This window comes from Trematomus bernacchii, unplaced genomic scaffold (assembly GCF_902827165.1).
Source record: "Trematomus bernacchii unplaced genomic scaffold, fTreBer1.1, whole genome shotgun sequence".
Lineage (NCBI taxonomy): Eukaryota > Metazoa > Chordata > Actinopteri > Perciformes > Nototheniidae > Trematomus > Trematomus bernacchii.
Window position 1 is genome coordinate 93016 of NW_022987563.1, and position 19485 is coordinate 112500.

General features: G+C 40.4%; 1 protein-coding gene across 3 annotated transcripts in view; it reads left to right on the top strand.

Moving 5' to 3' along the window:
- Positions 1–2600: 2600 nt before the first annotated feature.
- The window catches only part of fgd1 (FYVE, RhoGEF and PH domain containing 1), a 41046-nt gene continuing 24161 nt past the window's right edge, over positions 2601–19485 (top strand). For all 3 annotated transcript variants that reach the window (XR_004555349.1, XM_034124163.1, XM_034124164.1), the window contains exon 1: positions 2601–3389. Coding sequence is in view for 2 of the 3 variants with exons in the window: in XM_034124163.1 (XP_033980054.1) it covers positions 3284–3389 (106 nt within the window). In the remaining variant the exon portion in view is untranslated. The remainder of the gene's footprint in view (positions 3390–19485) is intronic.

Genomic DNA, 19485 nt, shown 5'->3' on the forward strand with positions numbered 1-19485 from the left:
ATAGCTAACAATGATATTTACACCCGGGTATCTGTAGCTAACAATGCTATTACCCCCGGGTGTCTGTAGCTAACAATGCTATTTACACCCGGGTGTCTGTAGCTAACGATGCTATTTACACCCGGGTGTCCGTAGCTAACGATGCTATTTACACCCGGGTGTCTGTAGCTAACGATGCTATTTACACCCGGGTGTCTGTAGCTAACGATGCTATTTACACCCGGGTGTCTGTAGCTAACGATGCTATTTACACCCGGGTGTCTGTAGCTAACAATGCTATTTACACCCGGGTGTCCGTAGCTAACGATGCTATTTACACCCGGGTGTCCTTAGCTAACGATGCTATTTACACCCGGGTGTCCGTAGCTAACGATGCTATTTACACCCGGGTGTCCGTAGGTAACGATGCTATTTACACTCGGGTGTCCGTAGCTAACGATGCTATTTACACCCGGGTGTCCATAGCTAACGATGCTATTTACACCCGGGTGTCCGTAGCTAACGATGCTATTTACACCCGGGTGTCTGTAGCTAACGATGCTATTTACACCCGGGTGTCTGTAGCTAACAATGCTATTTACACCCGGGTGTCCGTAGCTAACGATGCTATTTACACCCGGGTGTCCGTAGCTAACAATGCTATTTACACCCGGGTGTCCGTAGCTAACGATGCTATTTACACCCGGGTGTCCGTAGCTAACGATGCTATTTACACCCGGGTGTCCGTAGCTAACGATTCTATTTACACCCAGGGTTGCAGTCGAATAGTCGAATAGTCCAAAAATCAGCTCCTCCAGATCCCTATTGTCTATTCCTTGACCTCTGTGTGAAACGTCACGGGGTTAAGGAATAGTGGATAGGAGATTTCAAAAGGACTTAGGAGAAGAGACTGCGGTGCTTTGAGAATCCGACTGCACTTTCACTATCCGACGTATTTATGATGCGCCAGCGGACGTCATAAATGTGCGTCTGCTGCTGTGGGGAAACTACAGTTTTCTATACAGCGGAGTGAGCGGACTACATGGATGTATAATAAGAACGAGGGACTACTGTAAACTCATCTAGAGACTCTGCACCGTGCTCTGATGCTGTTGTTTTATGCTTTATGAACATAGACAACAGAGAAACATATTCTTCATGACCAAAGTTGGAATTGAAATACAAAAGGAAAGTGAAACTTATGCTCGTCACCCTCTCCCTCCGGTCCACATTAATACAAATGATCCCAATACGTATGATTGTATGAAAAGATCTTAAAATCAATACGAATGTATTTATTATAAACGTTAGTCCTTAACATCTATCGCTGTGTATATCACCATTCAAACATATTTTAAAAGTTGAACAAACCCCACACAGCTCAGTAAAGACTGTGAAATGTTGACTTTATTTGATAATTTCAGTAAAAACTAACGTTCATATTTCTCTTTTTGATTATAATACTGATGAACATTGAAAACAAAGCACTTTGGCAAGTTACCACATACGTTTTAAAAAGCTTAATAAGCACCGTAACTTTCATGATATAATTTCTCGGTCATAATCGGTTGTTTCCGTGAACGGCCGACTGTTGTGTGACGGCAAATGCTGCAGCCGCAAGGCATTGTGGGGCAGCATTTTCTCCTTTCCTTTCGTAAAGGAAGGTTCACTGGTTCCTAAGCTAAAGGAGGTTATAAAGGAAGTTTGAAACCTCCTTTCCTTTCATCTAGAGAATTTACTTATCATGGCTGCCACTGAGGTACTTCCGGGTCATTTCACTCCGTTAGGAAGGTTCCTAAGCTAAACGGACTATTCGACCGCAACCCGGGTGTCCGTAGCTAACAATGCTATTTACACCCGGGTGAAAATAGACACTCCATTTTTTTATGTCCTAAGGTTTACGTTAAAGCTACACATATCTGATAGTAACAATCAATCCAGCTTAGGACCTCTTTAATTTTATGTTTGAGACTCAAAATTTGAAAAGACTTTAGAAGAAGAGCAAATATAGAAGAATTTCAACTCGATACACAACGTTTTATTCCTATGTAGATATGCAGTAATATATAAATCATCGCCTGATTCAGAGCACATTCTTTTCCTAAACACATGGCAAAAGTTGTCTTCTTTTTATGGCTTAAAGGTCCTCGATTATCCTCTTGTTCAACAACATATTAAAGGTCTCGGATACAAAGCATGTCTCTGAAGTGTTTGACTGAAACACCAAACAGATCGTGCATTGATCAGTGATGGAGCCCTCTGCTGGCAGACAGACTCTCACATGATCCTTTAATTTCATCTGTGCTGCTTTTAAAGTGATAAAAATAACATGAAGTGATGAAGAGGAGAATCAGCTGACTGACTTCTGCAGCTCTGATAGAAAGAGGAAAAAACAAAAAACTGCTGCTGGAATTTCTCTCCACACAGTTTTCCCTTTGCTTCAAGTTTCAGCCTCCAAAAAAACAAGAAAGGAGGAGAGAAAATGAGAAACAGACCATGGCGAGGAGGAGGAGGGGAGCTGGTCTGGGATCAGATGTCTGCATGCCGAAGGAGGAGGAGGAGAAGAAGGAGGAGGAGTTGTGGTGTGTGTCTGCAGCTCACATCAGATTTTCACACAAAAGCCTGAAGCTACCGAGAGAAAATCTACCGACTGTCTGGAGGAATCTGAAGCAGGAATAAAGAGACTTAAAATCTGAAGAAGATGTAAGAAAGGAAGCAGCAACAGGGTAATTACATCTGGGAAAAAGTGGGAAGTGTAAGGAAAAGTGAAACTGCTTCTCTGCTGGAGCTGAGTCGGCACATTTTGGATTCTTCATGGGGGAAAATACTGAGAAAAGTTTAATTTAAGGAGATAAAATCAGTCACTTTTTCTTCACGTGCATTCGGATCTAATCTTGGGGAAACTTAAAAGAGTCATCAGCTGATCTGAGGAAGTATTTTTTTTAATTATCTTTAAATCACATTATTTGGATTCTACTGAGACGGGAGATGGAGACGACAAGATTTTAAAGTTTTCTGGAAGAGTGACGGGGGGAGAGATGGGGGAGAGAGAGGGGGAGGATGAGTGAGGCGAGACGATGACCTCCTCATGACTTCCATCAGAAGAAGGAAGTAGAGAAAAACAAAAACAGATGCTGAACTTTTACCGAAAATGACTTAATTCGATGTGATGAACTCTCTGAGGACTCTACAGGAAGTGACCGATTCAAACGGAACCCTTCAAATTAAGAGTCTGGTGTGGAGATGAACTGAGGCTAACGGGGCGTGACCTCTGACCTCTGTGCAGACGCTGGTTCCTGTGGGCATGCAGCCCTCCTTCTCCACTCAGTTCAGCACCATGAGGTTCTCCTACCACCTGAACACCTCCCCCCCCACTGCCCCCCCACACAGCAGCGCCTCCCCCAGGACAGGTGAGTGAACTGCAGCTTCAATTAGTGACACTGATTTATACCAAAGTGCATCGGTTCCCTAGAGGGCCGCGAACGCATTGCAAGTGGGCCGCCAAATAATTTGCACATGTTCTGAATTGACCAATCAGAACTTCAGATCGCCTCCGTATTGTTTATGGTTGAATGTGGGCCGTGAGCATTTTTTAGATTCTAAAGTAACCATATTGTATTTATAATGCTACTGCGTTCACTATACTGTATATAGCTGTGTTTATCAGACCTATAGTGTATTTATAAGTTGACTGTAATGTGTATTTCAGTCAATATTTGTATTTATACTTTGACTATTCAGTACATATCAGGCCTATAGTGTATTTATACAGTCTATTCTGTATATCAGATCCTGTAGTATTTTTGCTTTTACTGCAGTACAAACTTTATATTTCAGAAATATATATACGTGTTCCTAAACCATTCAGTACTTTATGAACCAACAGTGGTATTTTGAAGTTGACAGACAGTGTAAAGAGCTCAACACTGGAGTAATGTGATCCCCTTTCTCTGTGTCTGCAGCTGTCTTACCCATTTCTTTTTTTTATTTGCAAAGACACTGTTAGAGTAGTTAAGTTTTCTCTGGATGCATACTAGAAGAATTGGTGGTTCTCGCATACCTCCACTATATACAAAGGATAAAGAAACAGAGAAAAGGCTTGTTGAATTATTAATAATACATCTTATTCTACATTTATCAGCTGCGTAAAGATGCTTTGCAGAGGTAAAAGAATCTAGCAATAAAACCACATTTATTGTATATTGACGGCATCAATCACACATTAAAAGCTAGTCTAAAAAGGTCCGTTTTGGTCGGTGTTTTGAAGGGGGGGGGGTGGTCGGCCCAGTCTCTGATTTGTTGTGGGAGTGAGTTCCAGATGGAGATGGAGAGTTTGTTGAGGATGTTGTATGATGAGCCATACAGGACGCCGTTAATTAAGGATAACTGTTGCAATTCACAACACCACACACCTCGTGCCGTATGATCCAAGTGTCATTAATCCATTCGTCTGCTCACCACACAAACACATGACTTTACGCTAAAACAGACACACACTGGCGTGTGTTCGAGGCCTCCTGCTGTGAGGCTGAGACTCCACTCAAGTTTTGAGACTTTGTGAACACATTAAAGCTCTCAGTACATACCATGGATGTATAATAAGAACTGGATACAGCGTGGGAGGCGGGGTCTCGTTCTTTCCTATGAGAGCTGCTCATTGGTGCATGAGGACAAAATGGCCCAACTTTTGAGAGAGCGAAACGTCACAGATTACCCATCATGCCTAGCTGTCAGAGCAGAAGAACCCGCATGTTCGCTCACAGAGCATGCGCCCCTTAAGCCCCGCCCCCGGAGCTCCCACTCTCGGCTCAGTAGAATGAATGGAGACAAAAAATAAATCTAGATTCGGCTTTTAGTGCATTTTCCAACTTTAAGGACCGAATGATTCTAATAAGGGCTATAAAATAGTTCATACTGGGTAGTTTATTTAGTTAAAAAAAAAGTATCCGCTGATTTACAGACGTCTCTTTCCCAATGTTAGTCAATGGGGAAAAGTCTTTCTGGGCCCAGTGACGTCACGGACTGATACGGAAATTGTAGAACCGCCGCTTGGACACAACGAATATTTTCATCAGAGTCCGGCACACTTCCTGGGGGCTTGGATGAGCCATACAGGATGCTGTTAATTAAGGCTAATAGCAATTCACAACACCAGACCCCTCTCACACACCTCGTGCCGTATGATCCATGTGTCATTAATCCATTGGTATGCTCACCACACAAACACATGATTTTACTCTAAAACACACACACACACACACACACACACACACACACACACACACACACACACACACACACACACATACATACACACACACACACATGAGTGTACGAGGCCTCCTGCTGTGATGCTGAGACTGGACTGATGTTTTGAGACTGTGTGAACACAATAAAGCTCTCAGTACATACTGTACACAGGAAGTGAGGCTGGGACACACACACCAGTATGTAACCTCTGACCTTTGACTGGGTTGGGCCAAGTCCAAACAGCAGAGCGACAGAGTTAAAGTCTTGATACAAATAACTGGTGTTGTTCTCGCTATATTTAACACATTTCTTAGTCTCCTGTCAAATGTCTTTGTTGGTTTTTATCATCTTTAGTTACCCGCCTCCTGTCTTCTCTCAGTCAAAGAAAACTGTAAACATTGTAGTCCAGAAATCTGTTTATTCAAGTATTTTTATCATATTATATTGAGCATTTCAGTATGTGTTGAGCAATATCAGCCTTTTACTCTTTCCCAATCCCTGTTGTTGTCATTTTGACTTTAAGTTTGTTGATTTAGTGACAGATGGTGAAGTAGTTTAAAGAGGGAAGGGGATGAAGGATGCAAAATATAGAGTACGCTATGTAATGACTTCAAATGTGGGTTTACAGCAAGGAATTATATGTGCTTATATAAAGAAGGAGTTAAGATTTCCTTTAATTATCTTTGTTGAATCGGGGAAAAGCACCAGCTAAAGTTGAATTGCTGAATGATACGACTTTTACTTTAAGATGGGTCAAAACTTGCTATTATGGTGTAAACTTAAAGTGAGAGTCGGGGGGTTTTATTTTGAAAAACAAGCCTCGTCTTGAGCTAACTGTAGGATATGTTATGATACAGTTACTCTGACTTAGTTGGTTCTTTTATTTTGAAGAGCTGGGTGCCGTTAAATGGGAGTTTATTACTAAGGAAATGTAAATAATTAAAAGATATTGAATAAACGTTCAGAATAAAAACTGTATTAAAACCTTTTTTTAGAAAATGAAAATAAAGAACTAACTTCCTGGTTTTAAGCTTTGTACTTGTGTAAATGAGACCAATCATAAACAGCCAAATTCTCCAATCGTCCAATCAGTAATCAGTACTGATAAAACTCGAGCACACAGTTAAAGGGGGACGATCAGGATGTGTCGAGCGGCAGACAAAGAAAAATGAAATGTTGGGAAGATGGGAAGCAAAATCAGGATGTTACTGTGTGTGTGTGTGTGTGGGAGTGTGTGTGTTTCTGTAAATATGTGGTGTTAGTCATCGAGCTTCCTGTGTCTGCAGACAGTAACATCAACAGACTGAAATATGAATCGGATCCACTATACGTCTGGGAATAAATATTTGGTTTATTATTGTAATAAAACAGATGTCTGAGTTGATATGTTATCTCTTTGTATGTTTAAATAAAAGGTGATGGTCTCAGTAGTTAAACAGTTATTATACTTAATGTGGTTCTGCAAATAAAGATGAAATATTGTGATATCTGTGGAAAATAAACAGAATCTCTTAAAAATGTTTCTGTGTTTTTACAAAAAATATTCCAGATATTCATTTTATAAGGAGAGTTTTGAAGGCAATACGATGAACACAGTTTAAATTGTATATATTTAATGTAAGACTTTTTGATAACATGTCACATTCAGTTTAATATGCACATGAATGTTACTTTAATATTGTTTGTATAAATAAGTTGTGTGTCAGTGTGACAGGACAAGGTTTTACTTTAGGGAGAAAAAAGCAGATCCTCTGATGTTCTGTTTCTTAATTCAGAGAAATAAAAAAGGCTGTGTGTGTGAGAGATATGGTAAAAGGACATGTTTTGGGTCAGGAACATGATCATTTGGTATTATGGTAATTCTGATTCATAAAGCAGATTTTCCACTGATGGAGCAGTTTTACTTGAAGCAGTAGACAAACACCTGTACCATGTAGTGCTGCAATACTGTGAAACACTCACACTGCTGTACATGTGTGTGTGTGTTAGTTTTACGTACGATTAGAGTCTTGAAAATGTCAAAGATCAGAAACAACGTTGGTGTGTGTGTGTGTGTGTGTGTGTCATGTGAGCAAGCTAAGCGGAAAAACCCACAGACAACGTGGCAGAGAGAGTAGGAACAGTTTTTCCCATAAAATAATACAAATCTAAAGAGTTCTCCTCAGTCTACCGTTATAATTAGACAGTTGTAGTAATAGATATGCATTTTTAATGTTCAGGATTATTTGTATTATATATTGTTTCTGCTCCTCTCGTGTTACATGTGGCGATTTTATTGTGAAAGGTTGATTTTGCTGCTGGTGCTTTTACTTTGAAGGCTGATTAGTGCCTGGAAATGTGAGTGTTATGTTGACCGCATCAGGACCTTCTAAAGATAATTTAAACTGGGAATCTGTTCAGCTTCCAGCTCTTCCAGTTTTCCATTTCAACTTCCAGGTTTTCCAGCAAAGCATTCTGGAATTTCATTTCACATTTCTGCACTTTGAGTTATGCTTTTTAAACTTTCGTCATTCAGGCCAATTTTCTACAGGAAATGCATTTTCCAGTGTTTTAGTTACAGCTTCTCTTAGTACACAGCATCATGTGTCAAACACACACGGCAAACATGTGACACTTTTTACATGTGAAGCCTGATGTCAATCCCAGTGTGCTCCCAGCATGCAATGCAGCAGCAGGACATGTAGATATGAATGAAGAGGGGAAAGTTAATAATAGACGACTGAATCAGTGTGTGATAGTTTCACTGTGTGTGTGTTTCCGATATGAGTGTTCCTGTGTAGAGTCTCTTCATTGTTTCTAGAGTTCCTAGAGAGTTCATACTGTTCTTTCTAGAGTTTCTTCTATCTTCTATATTCTATCTATAGTTTTTAGAGTTTCTGTTTCTTGATTTACTGCTTGCTTTTCTACTCATGTTATATAGTGTTATATTTTCAGTATTTCTGCTTTTCTTTTTAGAGTTTGTGCTGTGGTTTTGAAGATAGTTTCTACAGTTGTGTTTTGGGAGTTTTACATTTATAGTGGATCCAGATCAAGGGACGGGGGGGAAGCAAGAATTATTTCATTCGGTTAGCATGTACACCCCCTCAAGTTTGATGAACAGCTCCAGAAAATCTGGAAATGATTTGGCAAACCTTGCTGTCACCTGATCCATTTCCTTCACAATTTGCCTATTGCAGATGCTGAAAACAATAAAATGCTACAACTTAGAGATGTCCCTTAGCCTATCGTACAATGTGTTGGAGCGTTGGCCAATAGAAGCGCGAGTGTAACTTAGTGATGTCATTATGTTCAGAAAGTAAACAAAAGAGTCCAATGGAGGCGTTCCAGGCAGGCAGGGTGTGAGAAAGAAACTCCCTCTGGAGGGAACACAGAGATTTTAGCCTTTGCAGACCATTGACATGCACTACAACCTATAGAACACATGATCAGAATCAGAATAACTTTATTCGTCCCACAGAGGGTACATTTGCATTTGTTACAGCAAAAAAAGAGCCAAAAACAGCTTAATATTAACCAAGAAGCATGTCTAACAAATATTAAAGATTTAACCCTTGTGGTGTGTTCGAAAGCTGTTACCGTTCATGGTGTTCGCGGGTCAATCTTTACCCATGATTTATCTCAGTCCAAAACACACAAAAATAATGACTATCATCCAATGTTGCTTTGACTACACCAAAACTAACTTATAATGCATTCATAATTGTACACTCCTGTTGTTATTTAATGTTATGGCCCAAAACACATTACACCACATATTGCACACGTGCATGTGTGTGTTCAGGTTCAAGTGTTAGTGTACATGTTCTTTGTGAAAGGTGGAGTTCCCGTGGGGGGAGGGGGGCAGAGGGAGGGGAGACCAGGTGCATTTTGCAAAAAAGTATTGTTACAGTGGATGAAGGGGGGGGGGGGGGGGTCTAAAGTCAAAGATGAATTTTGATTGGGCCAAATTTGACCCCGAGTCTTCCCAGACCCGAACACCAAATTATATACACTTTTGTTTTTAGAGACCTTCAGACTGGGCTAAAATGGTCAAAATCAGTTTTGTAGTGTTTATATAGCTGTGGTGGAGGATATCATGAAGCCTTGTTCCCATACAAAAAACTAAAGCTTAGTTATTATATAATTTTAACTTGAAACGGGTCACGGGAGACCCGAACACAACATAAGGGTTAAAGAAATTACGCGATTTACAAAATACACATCCTGTAACAGTTCTGAGAGATATAGCAGCCAGGTATATTGCACAGCTATTAACGGCATATATATATATATATTGCACATATTGCAGGAAAGGGACAACCCCGAAAACCATAATAGGGCCTCTTTAAAACTCTTGAACACACAGAAGACAGAACAGCCCACATTTTGAGTGACCATCCAAAAAGCATGTGCATGCAGCATTGATCTGGGTGTAGGTCTGAATTGGAAACTGTAATGGATCCTATGAGCTTCTCTACATGTTGGTGTCCTGTTGACAGAGTGTATGAGATGCCTAACACTTAATCATGATGTCACTGCTTCGATTCCAGCTGGGACCTTTGGTGGATTTCGTTCTCCTCATATATCCATAAAGCTCTGTCAGCATAACACTGTGAACATCCTCTGATCTCAGTTTCACACACACACACACACACACACACACACACACACACACACACACACACACACACACACACACACACACACACACACAAGCACGCACACTTATTATTTGTCCCGGGGGGATGGACGGGCAAGCATGTCTCTCTTTGGGTCACTGGGTCGCTTACTGTTGCTCTGGGGGAGGGGAGGTGTGTGTGTGTGTGTGTGCATATATATGTGTGTGTGTGCTTGTGAGGTCAGAGGTCAGCCTGTAGTTTTATCTCCTCCCCTGCCAGATGATAACAGTGTGTGTTCGTTTTCCCTTCACTCGGTTGCGTTGAAGTGTTCGGGTGCGTTTGTCTTTCAGATTTAGAGAGAGGTGACTTTATCCTGTTCAGATGGGTGGAGTTTAACTGTCTATCAGCACTGACAGTACAGTAACCGCAGGGTGCGTTTCATTTGTTGTTTTACAGCCGTGACTCCTCTCCTAATCCTCTGTCCTCTTCAGTGACTTGGGTGTGTTTGTTTTATGTAACAGTGACTGGTGTGGGTGTGTTTGATTCAAGTCGAGACACTGAAGACATGGGGGATGTTTGTTTTGATCACCCTGTCTGTCTGCTCTACAGGATAAGCAGCTCCATCACAGGGGTGTGTTTGTTGTCGTTCATCATGTCTTCTTGACCCAGCTGTTGGGTGGAGTTAGATCAACTTCTGATCAGGAGCGTTTGTTTCGCTGCAGCCTGTTGATCTCTACTAAGAAAAAAACCTGTTTAATTTCTAACATCCGGTCAAAATAGGCATTTTAAATCATTAGAAGTGGACGATTGACACATTATTGTTGGTTATTAAGACACATGTGGAGTGACTAAACTTTATCAGGGAAAATTCTGGATGATTTTTACTTCCCGTCAGCTTTTATTTTTTCCGTTCTGTCTGCGTTCCAGTGGCTTTTTAAAGGAAGTAACACCTCCCACTCATGGTGGTCTTTTAATTTGAAAAACCTGCAGGAAGTGTTGAGTTTCAACAACAACAGTAGTAGTGAATAAGTGAGTCAGACAGTGTTATTGTTGAATTTCTGCTGTGGAAAAACATAAATTGTTATATAAGGTTATATTATATTCATCATGTGATGCAGGCTATACAATCCTTTGATGTTTTTATCGGGACTAAATTATAGTATTTGAGGCTTTGTTGTGTAACAGATTTGATTTAGTATGGACTTAATCTGAGTGAACACACAAACGGTGCGTGAGCTAAAGGTCAGCACTTCAGTGTGTGTGTGTGTGTGTGTGTGTGTGTGTGTGTGTGTGTGTGTGTGTGTGTGTGTGTGTGTGTGTGTGTGTGCAGCAGATGGTAAATCTCTCCATTTAGAGCAAAGGCAGATTAAATATCAGGGTTTTTTATGTTATTGGAGGGGGCGGGGCTTACCTCAGGTGTCCATTTTAAAGAGGCCCTATTATGCTCTTTGGTGTTTTCCCTTCCCTGTATTGTGTTATATATGGTTGTGTGCATGTTACACTAAGTGGTTGACCAATCACAACAGAGCTGGCCAGCTAACCAATCAGAGCAGACTGGGCTCTGGTTTCAGACAGAGGGTGAAAAGAGGTGCTGCAGAATGAGAAAAATAAAGAGCTTTTGAACATTAAAGTGGAGACATGTCACAGTAGAGACACTAATACTAATATGAACCTGGAAATTAGCAGAATAGGGCCCCTTTAATATCCCTTTTTTTGTAAATCAGTTAACTTTGAGACTGTTCCTCTAATTTGTTTTTAATTTTGGTAAACAATGTTGACAAGTGTTATTTTTTTCAGCCAGCAGTCGATCTACAGTAATAAGTTGACAAGCTGCCAACAAACCAAATGTGGGATAAATGAAGTAATATACAATAAAAGGAATTTGTGTAGGACGATAAGAGACAATGCTGAGAGGGGGTCTAAAAATGTTGAATAATTATTAACTAACTCAGAAATAAACATTCCTTTCCTGACCGTTAGCTCATTACGAATCCTTGCTTTCAGTAGCAGGCAATAGACTGTGTGTTAGAGGTTAGGCTTGTAGTATTTAATCTACTAATTTAATTTATTTCATTCAGATGCAACTTTTTCAAACCCCAAATGCTAAGTAAATACAGTTGGAGGAGGAAAGCAGTTTGTGTCATCATTATTTGGGAAAACATGAGTCAGCTGTTCTGTGTTTAAATCTGAGAAATAGTGTGTGTCATCATGTGTCAGCTGTAGCAGGAACTACCACAGACGGGAATTTGAGTAATTTATCAGCCTTTCTTTTTCTTTTTGCAGACACATTTTGTCACTCACTGAGATAGTCTCACAACTGTACAATATACAAGCTTGAAACTTTACAGGTGTGTAGTTGAAATCTGTATCAAGTTATTGCGAGTATTTGGTTAGATATTGCAATTGCCAAATGATTCATGACGTCAGAGGGATTGATCATTTTTGCATCATTATTGTCATTATTTTTTTTTTTTTTTATTTAAAAAAAGAAAAAATTCCTTTATTTATCCAGGTTGTATCCCATTGAGATCATTGATCTCTTTTTCAAGGGAGACCTGCTCAAGTAGGTTCCACATGAAACATTAAAACATAAACAGAACAACAAAAGGACATCATACAGTATCATTACAGGGATTACAATTTACATACTATCCACATGAACAGGTACCAACAGCTTTCGATTCAGTAGCATCCAACCGAGCTTTAAAAACATTTAGTGGCACCAGATTGCTCAGTTTCCATTTCAATTGCAAACTATTCCAAGACAGTGGAGCTGCGCATCTAAATGCTATCTTCCCTAAGACAGTCCTAGCAGTTGGCACATTTAATAAAACCACAGCATGCGATCTCAGGCAGTAGCCACTTACAATTCGCCGTGAGATCAGGGAGCAGATGTAGGATGGAAGTTTCCCTAACATGGCTTTGTAGATATAAATGTACCAGTGACTGAGCCTCCGTACAGTTAGCGAAGGCAAACCAGCCCTTGCATACAGGGTACAGTGATGGGTTAATGCTTTACAGTTTGTCACAAATCTCAGTGCACTGTGATACGCAGCATCTAACTTGACCAGGCAATTGGAAGGTGCATTCATATAAATCAAGTTAACAGAAAACGATTTGTAGGCTGGGACTTCCTTTGCCGCACCACTACCCTTCTAAATATTAACACATATTTTGCCACTGACAAATATTGCGTTCCCTGCAATTCGAACATTGAGTTAGGCCATATTGTATTAGGCCATATACTACCTGGATATTTTGAAGCGAAGGGTCAATTAGAAAAGAGGGGTTAGCAGAGCCCGACGTGGCATAGGCTACAAGTCTTCTAGAAATAATGTTCAAATACAACAAAAATATATATATGTCATATATTTTCGAGTGTTTTTTTTCATTGGCCAACTTTATAATCTCTGAACATCACCAAGCGCTCCAGTTCCGCTTGTGTGCCTCACTTTTTAGTGTCCCCTGGTTTCCGTTGTGTTTTCAGCTTCTTGCAGCGTTTCGTTTATGCAGCGCCCATGTTTCCTCAAGTTGGTGAAGATGTTCCTTTATTTGCATGTGTTTTGGCACGATTGTGTTTTTATATTTGCGTCGGTTTTGAAACTGCAGTCATTTCTCCATTATGGAAATGTTTTTGGGCCGTTTGTACCTTTCGACCTCCGTAGGTAGTATATAAGGATCATCTTCATCAATATAAACCTTATTTAAGTTACCCCTTTCAAACAGTGACAGTTGCTTTCCAATAAAAACAGAACACATAAGAAACCCATATGAAATGACCTAAAAACCAGAATCCAAACACATTATAAAACATAGAGTAAAAATACAATAATAACAAAATGCTGTCACATGTATCAGATCACATGATCACAATTTTCAGTCTCATCATTTTTTACACACCAGCCTCTCTCTCTCTACCTCTCTCTTAATATGTTGTCAAGGAAACCAACCCCCCCCCCCCCCCCTCTCTCTCTCTCTCTCTCTCTCTCTCTCTCTCTCTCTCTCTCTCTCTCTCTCTCTCTCTCTCTCTGTTGCTCTGCCTCCGCCCGCCTGCCGCTCACACACCGGGCCGCCCTGTGGAGCTAACCGAGCGGATCTAACCTACTTATCCGTCGACAAGCTGCATCCCGTCGGTCTGTCAGCCGGTCCGGACCGTCGGTGTGTGTGAATGTGTGGGTCGGAACCATCCATCTCCGGTCCGACCCGTGCCAGTGTGTGTGTGTGAGTGTGTGAGTGTGTGTGTGACCCGGTTTCTTCTCCGTGCTTAGACCGGGAGAGCCCTCTCTCTCCGCACCAACATTCTCTTTAATGACCGGATTTGTGTTTTGCTGCGCGATGTACATGGACAGAAGCAGCCTGACCAGAGGTGAGTATCACCGTGTACTGCATGTGTACACACTCACACACACACATCTGCACCGTGTACGCGTATACCTGCTGCTGCTGCACCAGTACGCGCACAAGGGGACGCGCACACATGCAGCTGCAGCCTCCTCACACCACCGCACCTTTTTTCCAATGCGTTTTATCTTTTTTTTACGTGCATAAATATGATTAATGTGAGAAATTCTCATAGTGGGAGAAGGGGGTTGGGAATGACATATGCGCGTTCACATAGGGTGCCGTGAACGCGCTTACACTGACCGACATCTCGCCGCAGTGAATGTAGGCTAGTATGGCTGCATGATACTGCGTCTGCCAGATGTGTGTGTGTGTGTGTGTGTGTGTGTGTGTGTGTGTGTGTGTGTGTGTGTGTGTGTGTGTGTGTGTGTGTGTGTGTGTTTGTGTGTGTGTGTTGGAATCATCTTTATTCAAACAGTGCTGCAGGTTTGTGTGTGTGCTGCAGACACGTGACATTAAATGTAAAAATATATTGATGATCCAAAAGGATGTCAGCTGATCAATAATCTCTGCTGCATGTATTATTTAATCAGGACTGACACAAACAGACAGAATCCAATCAGGTCCAGACATGTGTATGCATGTGTGTGTTGTCATATTATTGATTGACTGCTAATCCATTGATTTTAAACGAGGATGCTGATTGGAGGCTGATGTGGATGCACAGCAGGATGGAGATGGTGTCAGTTATTAGTGTCGGTTTGTTTCTGCAGACAGACAGACACACCCCCACCCTAAACACACATACACACACATTTAAACACACATATGCGCACAGAGGGAGCAGAATCTCCCCATGTTAACCCCTAAAATGCTGTTATTGATGAAAAGTATTATATCTGACAGCTTTCACGTGTGTCGCTATCATTATGCCTGCTGCAGACGATGTTTCACCTGTAGATCTCATCTCCACCTGTGATCTGCATCTGATATCTGATCTGGATCTAAAGAAACACGCGTTAATGCAGCAGAACATTTAATTCGGACCACATCTGGAGGTCTAGTCTGCCATTATATACAAAGGTTGTGTATTTAGAAGTAGATCAATACCTTAGAGATCCCTAAAATGTCTTGAAATATAGAGGGCTATGGCTACATATTTAAAGGCCATAGAGGAAGTCTTCTGAAAAGAGACCGTAGTCTAAAACTGCTAAAGTATGTTTGCCTCAAGCTTTATAAAGGATGCAGTTGTATGGGAATGTATAAAAGACAGGAGACATTTGTGATAATGCACAAAAACGCTTAATTCAGACCACATCTGGATGTCTAATCTGCCGTTAAAGACCAAGATAGTGTGTTTAAAAACAGATTAACACCTCAAAGACTACTTAAACCTCCAAAAGATTCACAAGAACATTCAAACGTACCCTAGTGAAGACTAGAACGTCCCTAAAGATGACTAGAACCTCTTAACATCTTATTTACTAAAGGGAACTCCTTAGTAGTCATCAGAACTTGATGAAGAACCATTCAAACTAATTTACCTCCAGAACTGCACCATTATGTCTTTGGCATTATTTGATTGTCTTTTTTATGGCCCTTTTTATGGTTCTTAAGATTTTCGTTGCCAAAATCTATGATGTAGCTATTGTGCACATATCTATGAAGCACTGGAGTGTTGAGAATCCTCCTCAGTTATGTTTAAAACCATCTAAAGCAGAGGAGTATTTTCAAGCCTCCCCAAGGATTACTCCAAATGTAAGATTTTTACCAAAAGACTTCACAAATACTCGTCTAAATGTGTCTGATTTGGATAGAGACAGTGCAGAGATACAGTAGTTTCATGTTAAATTGACTGTTTACCTAATTTCCCAGGCTCATAAATTATTAAATGCCTTTTGGGAAAGACATTTTTATATACTTAGTGTAGTCTGAAGTTATGTCAAAACACAATATTAGGTTATTGTGACTAAACTGTTTGGTGTCTGTGGGGTCAAATAACATCCAGGTCATCTCAAACTTCAAAGATCCATCATCTAAAGGATAGCTTGAACATTTTATGAGACCCCCTTCACCTCATACAGGCTAAATGTCACTTCCTGTCACCTTGAACTCCTTCAAGAAGGTTCTGGTCACCATTGAGGGGGTCACATGGTTGTTCTTGAGGTTCTAGAGATACTATATCTAGAAGGTTCTACAGATGCTTAGTCATTTAGGAGGTTCTAGAGATGCTTGGTGGTCATTGAGGAGGCTCTAGAGATACTAATTGTTCATTTCGGGGGATCTAGAGATACTTAGTTGTCATTAAGGAGGTTCTGGAGGTTTTTGTAGTCCATTTAGAGGCTCTTTATATACTTAGTAGTAATTTAGGAGGTTCTAGAGCTACTTGGTAGTCATTTAGGAGGTTCTATAGATGTTAAGTACTCTTTTTGGATGTTCTGGAGATGCTCAGTTGTCATTAAGAAGGTTCTAGAGATACTTAGTAGTAGGGCTGCTCAATTAATCGTATTTTAATCGCAATTACGATTTTGGCTTGCAACGATTATGAAAACAACATGATCTAAATAAAACGATAATTTTTTTTTTATTGGTTTTTCAGTTGAATTTTTCAATAAATAGATTTTTTCAAAGTAAATGGATAATCGTTTTTAATAATCGTGATATCAATTATTGACCCAAATAATCGAGATTATGATTTTTGCCATAATCGAGCAGCCCTACGTAGTAGTCATAAAGGAGACTCCAGTAGTCAGTGAGTAGGCTATGGAGGTGCATAGGAGGTTTAACGGGCCCTTTTGGAGGTTCTAGTTGCCCTTTAGGATACTACTACTACCTTGTGTCTACCTTGTCTGAGCTTTCTATTTGACATATATTCAACCAGATAAAATTCAATTCAATATATTTTACAATGGCAATCTAACCAAGATGTAACGTTTGATGGCTTGTTGCCTGTTGTCTATGAGTAGATCGCACGTTTGAGCTCACACTTGATCAGTGCATTCCACCATCTTGCTATTAAATGTTAAAATCTGGTTTGCATTGTGCAACACCCTCCGATGATGATGATGAAACCTTGGAAAAAAATGGTTTCCCTCAAAACTTGTGACAATTCGAGTTGGTTTGTTGGATCGCAACACGTTTCCTATAATCCTGAATGGAACCATTTCCAGAATCAGAGCTAATTTGATGGAAATGTAATTAATTAAAGAACAGAACCAACAGTGTGTCAGTGTGAACTGAAGTAATGTGAATATGTGTGGATTAATATCACAAGAGATTTGTTCTAGCACTGTTTATATTCTGCAGTCATTTATATTCATTTTTGACTTTTTGTGTGTTTGTGTGTTTCTGCGTGTGTGTGTTTTCTCCAACACTGCTACATGAATCAATGCAACGCCTCTGTTTGATTCTATTTATTTCTATTTTGTGCAGTACACTCTCTGCTGCATCAGCTGTCTGCAACATACATCACTGACAAATGTGTGTATGTGTAGAGGGGGAAGGGTTTGTGCACCAGAGACATGAATGTGTGTGTGTTACAGCAGGATGGTTTCTGTGGAAGCTCAATGTAAGTGTGTGTGTGTGTGTGTGTGTGTGTGTGTGTGTGTGTGTGTGTGTGTGTGTGTGTGTGTGTGTGTGTGTGTGTGTGTGTGTGTGTGTGTGTGTGTGTGTGTGTGTGTGTGTGTGTGTGTGTGTGTGTGTGTGTGTGTGTGTGTGTGTGTGTGTGTGTGTGTGTGTGTGTGTGTGTGTGTGTGTGTGTGTGTGTGTGTGTGTGTGTGAGAGCTGTGAAGGTGACAGTGCTGCTGCAGCAGCAGCAGACTGGCTGTATTAAAGGCACAGTAAAATATTTTGGGTAAACCATCTTGGATTCTGTCTGTTTCAGTACAGAGATAAATCGTTAACCTAGCTTAGCACAAACTGCTAGCCAACCTACATCCTAAACTGAAAAAATAAACATTACGTGGTTGAACGCCAGGAATATAAATCTGGGTATTGTTTGGGAATTTTCAAAAAAGCCTGGTCTTACTTAAAAGATATCTGCAGGAATGGAGGATTCTTAGTGTGTGTGTGTGTGTGTTTAGTTTTAATCAGTGTTCAAACAATCAAAGCAAAAATGACTTGCGTAGCCAATATCACTATTTATAAACTTGCCTCAGGGGTTTACCATCTCTCCAGGATACAACAACATTGCAGGTTCAGAGAAATATCTAACGTGGTGAAACAAAGATGCTGACCAACCTTCATTTGTTCCCATTATACCAACAGATAACCTTTTGACCTACCCTCCTCCTAACTGACCTATATACCAACACACCACCATACCTACCGATCTACCTACTAACCAGTCTATCTAGCAGGTTTCTGCCAACAGACATTCCCTAAAAAACACTTATTTACCTCCTAGAGATGCTTGGATCGACTAGTAATCCACATGTACCTGAAGAAATTATGTTTTTCAATTTAGAGACCCCACTGCTGATGACATATTTCTCTTAATTGGTCTGGTTTTGTTTTAGTGCGATACGATGATGCTTTTATTGTCAGTTAAAGTCTGAACATTTTCTGGCATCACAGCAGATCCATTAGCAACATCAACTGGGACAAATATTAAAGACAGGTTATCTATCTGACAATTACCCAAAGTGACTTTCACACACCTCTTCGGAGACATGCCTGCGGGAAAATTGCCGTTAAGTGTCTTGCCCAAGGACACTTTGACATGTTGATTGCAGAGGCTGGGGATCGAACCGCTGACTCTCTGATTGAAAGACACCCACAGCCAAAAAATAAGATTGGTTTCACAAATCAGATTAACGTAGAAGGACAATAGTTGCAAATGAATGCCATTCTTGACTGCCGAACAACTCTTGAAAGAAATGACAGATGATACAAAAAATGCCCTCCAGATTTCAATGATTACCGCTGTGGTTAAACTACGATACCCACCTACTACTTGCTGACCTACATACTTACAGACTGAAACATGTACTTACCTCCGTACCTCCTGACTGATTCGAACCTACCTGCAATAAATCATACTCAACGATACGATACATTTGTTTTGGCCTCCATCCTGCGGAAAAAAATCATAAATACAACCATAGTACACGATAAAAGACAATAGTACATTCACACATGATTTACACTACATGTACACAGTTTTGCACATATACAAACACTGACAATTACGACCTATTGCACAAACCCCTTGGCTTACATTTCAACTATACATTACAATCATTACAGTACATTAATTATCTATCTTTCTGTATTACAACACAGCTACCTATCAACTACTGTAACTCATCTAACTACC